Here is a 10,479-nt window from a genome sequence, read left to right as displayed (position 1 = left end):
GAAACCCGCTTCGTTACACACTGTACCCTGAGAAAATACATCAAACAGCGGTAGTGACGCAAATTAGTTTTACATTAAATTAAGTTTTGGGAAACCTTGTCCAAACAATGAACCTCCGTTTTAATCTCCACATGAAATCTATTAGAACTTGGAATAAATTTGCTCGTTAATAAACAAGTAGTTTCCTTTAATTTCTGAATTTAACCGACTGCCATGCCTCGGCAGAAATGCCAGTTACCTTAGTGCAAGTTATCTTATCTTAGTTTAAATCTACGATACCAAGGAAGACATGAAACAAACGGACAAAGAAAAGCAAAATTTTCTTTAAGATATATTCAATAAATGAACAAATTCTGCTAATTTTAAATTGCTCCATTTGAATTTCTGACCAAGCCTATGCTAGACCGTCATTGATTTCAGTCACGAATTGCTACAAACAGGGTAGAATTGCCGTTTATTTGATCAGGAAAAGCAGGTAACAGGCGAGGCGGAAGTATGAAATGTATTGTAAACGCCCTAGCATCCTGAACGATGCCGTGATGCATAGCTGGCGTGTACCGTGCGATAAGAAATCCTCTAGGGGGTCGTCAGGGAAGAGCTTATCTGCATCTTAATGAGACGCGCATCATAAAGCTGCTAGGAGGGCTTGATTAACGGATGAGTCTCATTATTTATGAAACAACATATCATGGTATTTCTTGACTCAAGCCACCGAAACACCGACAAAATAATTTTTGAGCCAGACACAACGCCGAGGTCAAGCAATGCTGTCGAGACTGGAGGAATGCACAAATGCGCATAATGTGTTCGTTATATTGAAATTTAAATCACGAGCAAAAGTATGATTATATTTTATATTATTCATATAGTTACCAGAATGTCAGGCATAAAATTGTTCTGGATAAGGGACTGAAATTCTCAATAAAGCCGAGCTGAAAATGTCCTTAATAAACGAACAATGAAATATCGGTGGAACGAGTTTCCGTATACTGATTAAAGTGACGGGAAATGACTTAACTTTCTTACTTCGGAAGTTGCGTAAATGAAATTTATTAACATTAGGATTAAAATAACTGACATGAACTGTCAAAGTGAGCTTACCTGAGATGAGATAATGAGAAGGAGAGCCTTTAGTGATTACACGAAGGTTATGTACCAGGTTATTAATTACAACAAAAATTCTAATTAGTCTGAAAATAACTTCAGAGCAGAAAAAAGTATTAACAGGAAAGTCGTGTAAATTAATAAATCGAGGGCTCTTTAGGCTTCTACCTGTGCATAAATTTTAAGTAATTGAACTTGTTTCTCGAACTGAAAATACCATGCGACAGACTAGGGAGATGACACCTTATAAACAAGTTAACAACAAACATGATACACTGAGGCTGACCCGAAACTATTGTCAAAACAAAAGTGGCAGTCGGTGATTTGGACAAACAACCTGTCACCTAGCAATACCACTCACAAAGAGATCTTCAAATCCAATATTGATGGGAGAGCTGAGGGCTCGTAAGTGAAGCGTGAACTGAAGGTTGCATCTCAGCCTCTCGCCCTCGATCAGCGAGAGCTCCTATCGACTAGCGAGGGTAATGCTGTTGGCCCAGGCAGCAATGCTATGGGCAGCTCAGTGTTGAGTGGGGCGTTGTGAGGTGAACTGGTGCGACGCTCCGACCATGGCTACCAATGGTGGCCCTTCTGCTGCACCTGGTGGTGACAACCGATCTGATGAGGGCGGAGGCTCGAACAATCTGATAACGCAAATGTTCCCCTCGATTGTAGAGCTGAATGTCGGCGGAGTTTTCTACACAACTTCACTTTCTACCCTCACTCGAAATCCTGATTGCCTTCTCGGCAAAATGTTCACGGGGAAATCAAAAAATTTAGTTTTGCGTGACTCCAAAGGCAAGTTTTTTATCGACCGGGATGGTGTACTTTTTCGTTACATTCTGGACTTTCTGAGAAACCAAAAGCTGGTCTTGCCTGAAAATTTTAGTGAGAAGGAGAGGTTGAGAAACGAGGCCGTGTTCTTTGAAATCATTGACATGCTCGATGCCCTCGACGCCCGAAAAGTGGTCGTGCCCTTGGATCCATCCGTGGGTTCAGACGAACGTTCCGGCTGCATTGTGGTCGGCTACAGAGGTTCTTTCGCATTCGGCAGGGAGGGACTTGCTGATGTCAAGTTTCGCAAGCTCACGCGTATTCTGGTGTGTGGACGTGTGAGTTTGTGTCGCGAGGTATTCGGAGACACTCTGAATGAATCCCGGGATCCAGACAGGGGTCAAGTCGATCGATATTCTGCACGATTTTTTCTGAAGCATATGTTTTTGGAACAAGCTTTCGACATGCTGATTCAGGCGGGTTACCGCTGCTGTGGCTCTTGTGGAACAGGAACATCCGGTGCACCGTCTGAAAAGAAACCTGGAGTGGACAATGAAGAGGAACGCTGGAACCACTACAACGAATTCGTCTGGACTAGAGTCTAAGCTGGAATTGTATCGTACTTATTAATTTTGAGGTGATGGAGGTAAAACATGGGTCACAGCGAGATCGGTAAAGAATGGGCAAATACTACAACCGTTCGATTTGCAATCGATTTGCAAAAAGTGAAATACGTGGTTCAAGTCAGAGTGTGTTTTTTGTTGGATTTGGGAATCCTTTGGGTTATTCAAAGTGAGATATTTTTTCATTGAGTCAACTGTTTTAAATTTAAATGTTTTGTTCGAATTGTATTTTTGTTACGACTAAATATATTTTATTGAACGAGAATTGACTAAAACTGGCAATGATCGAAACTATTTGTTAAAGCCGAGAGAACGAAGCAGCCTGTGGGAGCTTTGCTTCGAGATTAGGGTCCTCAGCGTCGCCTTAGCGAACTCAACCTCCAAAAATGGAACGAGCCTGGAAATGTTGGAGAATTCGTGAAATGGTTAGAAATGTATCTCTTATTTATTATATGCTTGATGCATAAAAAATTTGTACTTGTTTTGGATCGTATACAATGATCCAATGCGACTCCAGTTCAAATCACAAATCGCGGTCATACGGTCCTATCATTACTAGTAAATTTAATTAAAATGATTAACCAAACAGAAATTCGAACAAAAAACAAACTGCAAAGATGCTTTAGTTGCGCTCGGCATCGTCGAGCTGCTCTCCAATTTTCAAGCGACTTCGTTTGTTCGTTGCTCTCCTTCAAACATCGAGCTTCTTCCGCGCCAGCCTGCATTTCGGAAAAAAACCGTCAACAAATACAAATGGTAATCGCAATCGGGCAAGAAGTTTTAATTGCATTGGTAAACTTACTTGGTGGTTGAAGTTATTTGTAAAATAAAGATACCGATTGTTCTCATTATTATTTACGATCTTCTTTTAAATGTATCTATATTTTGTGTCATTTCGTTGCATAAAAAAAGTTAAAACGGATCATGCCACGGTATCACATGAGAAATTATTTTCGGTCGCGGGTTTACATTCGCAGGTTAAACAAAAGTAGGTCGCCGAATTTCCGTTTGTCTTTATTGGTGATTTTGAGAAATGTCTCCTACCAAAACGTGATCTGAAAAATATCGGAATCTGGCCTATTTACTGTAAATTTTTATTGACAGCAAATCAAGGAGTTGAATATAAGATTCATACAAATTCATAATAAATGAATACATGAAGTCTCATTGAGCACGTATGGCCGAATGAAATATTATGCAGACTAAAATAAAACACGGCGGACCAAAATAAATTCAGAAATAATAACCATTTGCAATAGAACATATAACCTATGAAGATTACGGCTTCATCGCGCGATTATACTGTAGGCGGAGAGGGATTTTCTACCAAAGACGTGCCAATGGAATAACGCCGTGACCAAAACCTGTCAGTAAAGTTAAATAAATCGATTGAGGAATTATTATTACGCGGAAAAAGTGATACTTTAATCTATAATTTCTATATCCATAGTAGTAAATGATTAAATTTATGAACATATGAATTTTGTTGAGGCAAAAAATGAAGTGTTCATACTACAGTTTTGAGATTGAACGTTTGACGAATTTCACACATTGACGTGGCCCCTTTAAAAACTGCTTCTACTTTACTATCTTAAATTTGAAGCCAGTAAAAATAAGTAGTAAATGAATAATGCTTTATTTTCTTGTTCATGCATAACAAAAATCAGCTGTTGTCATACAAAATGTTGAAGAATTATAATATATAATTAAATTATATTTCAACTGAAGCGTTTCCACCCGAAGCTTCAGTTCACATACGACATATTTAAGGCCTTGCTGTAATATAGAATAACCGAAACTTCGTAAAAATAATTTTGCAGCAATAGTTGAATATTTATGCTTTAAAACTTAATAGTTGAAGAACTATAGGAAATATCTCAATTTTTATGAATATTTTTGACATCACGAGTGCCGCCAAGTGTTTGTGTTTCCTGATCGTTCTTGCAACGTGTGACGAAATTTCGGGATATATAAATTTTGGGTTTGTGTTTGTTCATATTATTTTATTAATGTTTTGAAGTAATTATCTCCGAGAATTGCCACTATTTTTTGTTTGGTAAAAAAATACGTTATATTATGAAATGTAATTAAATATAAGAAGTCAAATAAAGAAACTAGGAATAATATTGATATGCGTTATTTATAATTTTATAATGCATATGTACCGTTCCAGGAATGTTTGAATTGTTGACATTTTTAGATTGGACCTATCGTCGCGTCGCGCTAGCGTGAAGTTAAGTTGAACTATGCTATAAATGTAAGTGCTTAATTATTTACAATTGCTGTACTTTTTCTTTAAATTATTTCCATGTCATGTTTTTCAACTGATGTTTGAATTTTTAAATGGAATGTTCTCAATCAGGCCCCCAAAAGTTCTCTATTGTATCAAAATTAATCCATAGAAACAAGTAAACAAAATATAACTCAGTACTCACTGCAGTGAGTGACAGAGAGCGCATTTTCTCGTCGACGAAAGCGTGAAGTCACGGACAGACAGACGGACGGACGGACATGACGAGCACAATAGCGCCTTTTTTCCGTAAACGAGAAAATGCGCTAATACCCACAAATCTTGTCCACCTTCGCAACTTGCATCTGGGGAGCAATCTTTCAGCATTAAATTTATTTTGTTTACAGACTCTCCCCCAGTTTACGCGACGGTTAAACACAGCAAAGAAAGGGTCTACTTTAAGCCGCTGCAGACCCGGAATTATGTCTGCTTATGGCATAAGCAACAATTGGCACTGAGTTTCTAACACTCATATCTAAATGTGAATGATTAAACTTGTGGTGCTGGAGATAGGATTACGGTAATTATAATTTGTGTTACTCAATTACATTAGTAGATATTTGGTAATGGATTTTTTGCATTTTCATTAATGCCACATTCACATGTGTGAAGGTTGTTCAAAGGCATATATGTAGTTTAATTATGGGCTCCCTTGATCGTCATTTTCGTTACAACTAGTGGGGCTCATGATAACTGGCTTGTAGGTTCATGATAACTTACTCGGAATTTCATAATAATTTAGTGGCAAGTTTATGGTCATATACTTTTAAGTTCATGATAGTTTAGTCGAGGTTTCATAATAATTAGCTTGGAGTTACCTTATACTTATTGCTTGGAGGTACCTTATACTTATTGCTTGGAGGTTCCTGATAATTTGCTTTATTCCTTCCTAATTTATTTCAGCTCCAGTAAGAGAGCATCTTTCGTACGCAAGAGGAGGAATTGTAATGGCACATTAATAGCGCCCTATGGCGCAATTGTGGTATTTAATGATCTAATGGCGCCGTAATGGTATGTGCACTGCAATAGAATTTAATGGCGCAGCAATGATATAGAATGGCTTAGCAGTGGAATATAATGGCGCAGTAATAATATTTAATGGCGCAGCAATGGAATATAATGGCGTAAATATAATATTCAATGGTGCTGGAATGGAGTCTAATGGCGCAAATATAATATTTAAAGGCGCATAAATTGAATTTAATGGCGCAGCAATGATATATAAAAAAACAGCAGCTAGAAGCGTGGTTTTGCATTCGGACACAAAGTTAGACGAAATCCTTAAGCTACTATACGATATATTTCAATAAACAGAATTAAAGAGCTTAGTTAGGCAAGAGCTTAGTAGACGATCTATTTTCAGCGGATCGAACTATCATACACGTCTAAATAGATATTTTTAAGGGATAGAATTAATACGCGCGACGTACCAGAAAATGTCAAATGATTACAACAAATGCAAAATGGTAAGTGGTAATTGCAAAAAACACCCATTTTCTATATCAGGAGTTGAAACCAATTATGCATTATTTTAACTTACTAGCTTGTATAACAGTCGATTTGATTAAACAATTCACCACTGAAGCTTTGAATCTATAACTTCACGACTATGTTTCAACGATAAGTTATGGAATTCTATACGAAACACTTTGAAGCATCTTTCTCGATCAAATGCGAATGCCAATATTCAGATATTTTCATATGCAAATTGACCACTTATTCCGAGAACTGCGCTCTCCCGATGGAGGCAGAGGATAAAAATTAGCTAGGAAATTGAGGTTCGAATTTAATCTCTGGCTCTTACTGCAAATATTCCGATCATCCTGTGCTGGAAAAATCGGAACTGTAAGTGCTCAGTGATCGAGCGCTGACGTCTAAACGGCATTCAGAGTGCTAAGTGATCGAGCGCTGATGCCTAAACGTGATCGAGAGCTGACGTCTAAACGGCATTTAGAGTGCTCAGTGATCGAGAGCTGACATCCAAACGGCATTCAGAGTTCTCAGCAATCGAGCGGTTACGTATAAACGGCATCCAGAGTGCTCAGTGATCGAGAGCTGACGTCTAAACGGCATTCAGAGTTCTTAGTGATTGAGCACTGCACTGAAGGTTAAACTGGATTGACAGTATAAACATGAATTGTTCACTCAAATTTGCTTGGATGGCTCGGGCATTTATTCTTAAAAACAGCTCTCACCAACGACTTAACTAATAACAAACTAAAGTAATAATATATTAAAACTATTTCTTAGATAGTGTCAGCCCTATATATTGTTAAGGCTACGTATATATTTCATGCATTTACCTCCAGAGACTTGCGTTTAATAAATTGTTGCGCTTGCACGAACGGTAAACTCTATATTAGATTACTAAGCCATCTGAAATTTATTTCATTTGTTTATGTACCAGGAAGTTTTCAATCGTATTAAATTTTCAACAATTCATTCCAATGCAATTTTTTCAGAACAAATAACCACGGACTTTCTCTCTGCACTTAGGCAATAGTAGAGCACTGACAATAGAGCCATGCATAATAATGAACCTTATAGTTCCCTTATAATTTACCTGAGAATGTAAATGCGTTCGTTTATCCTATACATGCGAGGCGGCTTAAGTAGAGGTATAGCCTCCCACTAGACACTGGAAGTTGAATCAACGTTGAATTTGAACGTTGTTTCGTAGAATCGACGTTGATTAAACGTTTTTTCATCGTAATTTGCCTGCCGGAAATTAATTTGTAGCCACCTTTGACTATTAGAGTAGAATTTGTTGCAGGGCCATAATTTAAGCCATTTACTCATCAATATACGTAGATTATTTGGATAAGTTATAAGGTTATGCTTCCCCTCCTTAAAAATAAAGTTAGCGTCGTGATTTTATTGTATTATATCATTTTTAAAATCTTTTTCTCTGTCATTAGCTATAACGTGTGATTAGTTGTAACGCGTTTTATTGTAATATATCTTGATTTAAGATGTTTTTCTCTGTCATTAGGAATAACGCGCCGCCCTGTAACGCGTGACCAGCGCTATACGTATAAGCTCATGTATTAACGTAGACTAGCAATAACAAAACAACCGCATAATATTAACTGAGCCCAAATATTGCAACGCGAGTATGTACGGATCCATGGTAATGGCGAGAATAAATCGTGAATATTATAAACACATGGCATCAATTTTATTTCCAATCCAAACGTGATTTAATTTGGCCTTATTTTCATACATGAGAATCTGTTTCTGCTATAAATTACATAGGTTTGAGCTTAAAATTTTAACCATGTCTCTGCTTCTGCGTTGACACAATTGGTGGAAACTGAAACTCCTAATTAAAAACAAAGTCACGTTGAAATATTCGCTATCAAGTTAAAATTATCGCTTCCTGTTCTTATCGCTGCAACAATCAACAACGATACAAAACTTGATATTGAATGAGTTTACTAGCAGTGATGCACACAAATAAATATTTCCATTATTATTTTCATTGCTTTCATTTGTTTCTTCATTATTATATATATACAGTCATGTGGTCGCGAGCTTAATGTGTATCTTTGTTGATACGGCCCACACAAGCGAGTCATGCAGACTTCTGGCAGTCAACATTAATAACTGTTCTGCCAATCAATCGTGGTTGGGAAAATACAATCTCGATTTATAATTAAAATATATCAGAATTGATACAAAATACCAAATTTGAGCTTTATTTTAGTTTCCGCTAAAATTTGCAGCTGGACTCAAATCCATTATTGAAATAAAAGAAATATACCAGGTTTGTCTGATCTCAAATGAGTTTTTCGTGGGTGAAACTGAAATACTGAACCACATTAGCGCCTATATATAAATGCACTTCAAGGCAGACGTTTTAGAACGAAGCTCTCTCTGGACTTCATTAAGACTCTATAATTACTTCGAGTTTCGTTAATAGCCTTTGGGAATGAGGACTATGATCTTAAATTAAGTAGGCAATTCTGATTTCAGGACCTCTATGTATTTCTCTTATACATGTTAATGGAAGAGAATCTCGCGATACTCGTTGAGGTTGGAATTGTTTTGTTCGATCGAATCGCTGTGTCGGGAAGTATTTTTTGTTCAGAAGTTAACAGGTTTCATTAATTAATTATACGTCTCGGGAACTGTTGAATTGAATTGGAATGGCAGACATCGATAAAGTTTGTACACAATGCGAGAGTTTGTTGCATTGTGTTGCGCAATGCAATGTTTGTACAGTTAACATATCGTTTTCTCATTAGACTATTGTGTTTATTCTGGTGAATCAACTGAAACGAGCTTAATCTGACTGCAATCACATGTTTGACTTAGCAAGCGCGTAGTCTTATAATTCTCTACTATTCACAGAATAAACAGTAGAAAAATATGCTGTGAACTGTCTTCGCAACTGTTACATTAAATACTTTCTCTGTTGATCAACGCATTTTAATGATCATTGAGCGGTGATCAGCAATTATTGTAGAAAAGTGAGGATTGTCACGAGAAAGGAGATGCTCATTTTCTGATACTTGACCTTCGTATCATTTCGCATCATTTTCATTTATTTGTCTAAAATTGGGTCTTAAATAAATTTTTCGGGCGCAGCCATTCTGCATCCGAAATTGAGTCTGTATTTTTGCAGCAATAACGATGGCGTATACAATGTATGACATGAAATCAAGCTTTTATTATACGAGAGCTGATCTAGTAGTGTTGATATTGCTATTTTTCGCTACGTTTTAAATTGTCACTAGTGAAATCTGTAATATGTATTCAAATTAAATTAGCCCATTTCCAATCCGCTAATTACGTGATGAGTGACAAAAGATATACACCATCCGTTATTTACGTATCATACTAACGGAATGATTTATCGAACTATTTAATATAAATTTATTTAGTCTATAATTCTTAGCGCGCTAACTTATATAGTTCTATAAAACATGACAAAAATAAAGTTAGTTTTGGAAATGAAGTAGAAGGAAAGCGATGAGTAACGTAATAACTTGTGGGACATAGTTTGGGTAACTAAATGAAAAAAGACGGAGCAAGCAGTCCTTACTTTAATGACCATGTCAAAAATTTTCCGACAGGAAATGAAAAAAAGCAATTTTTATGTTATATATATATACCGTTATTTATATAATTCTTTAGAATTTTCAGAAAAATAAGTCAAAAGCAGTTACCTGATAATTTAAATTTCTTTCACCCCGACGAGGGGATAAATTTGTCATTGTTTTTATTGAATTTAAGAATTCGCATGAGTTTAAAGCCTGAAATTTTATAAATTCCATTTCTCTCGGGTGACTTTTGACATGCTGAAAAAAAACCTTATTGATTCGTGACCGTAACGGTAGTTCCCGTACTATGCCCTGTAAGCGGCAACTAACTCTTTAAGCAGTAACTAGGCTAATAACGGCAACTAGCCCTTTTAGCGGTAACTAGGTTAATAATGGCTACGAGCCCTTTAAGCGGTAACTAGGTTAATAACTGCAACAGCCCTATAAACTGTAACTAGGCTAGAGATTAGATGTGTCCTCAGGCAGCAGTATTATGTGAGTTACTTATCAAGAGTATTCTGACAAATTCTTCACTGTTTATGTAATAAAATTGCGACTTGTAACTTTGTTACATTTCTGTAGTTAATGGGTATCATTTCTATAACCTACTTATTGCATGTAACTTGAGCTGTAGGCATTTGAA

The 10,479-nt window shown here is 36.7% G+C and overlaps 1 protein-coding gene across 1 annotated transcript; it reads left to right on the top strand.

The window, feature by feature from the left end:
• The first annotated feature begins 1,664 nt into the window (after nt 1-1,664).
• Nucleotides 1,665-2,620, top strand: LOC108677153 (BTB/POZ domain-containing protein KCTD12). Its single transcript, XM_018165311.2, has one exon. It carries the CDS (start codon nt 1,674-1,676, stop codon nt 2,481-2,483), a length of 810 nt encoding a protein of 269 aa, XP_018020800.2. The 5' UTR covers nt 1,665-1,673; the 3' UTR covers nt 2,484-2,620.
• The last annotated feature ends 7,859 nt before the right edge of the window (nt 2,621-10,479 follow it).

This window comes from Hyalella azteca, unplaced genomic scaffold (assembly GCF_000764305.2).
Source record: "Hyalella azteca isolate HAZT.00-mixed unplaced genomic scaffold, Hazt_2.0.2 contig15946, whole genome shotgun sequence".
In the NCBI taxonomy this organism is placed as follows: Eukaryota; Metazoa; Arthropoda; class Malacostraca; order Amphipoda; family Hyalellidae; genus Hyalella; species Hyalella azteca.
This window is presented reverse-complemented; position numbering and strand designations above follow the sequence as displayed.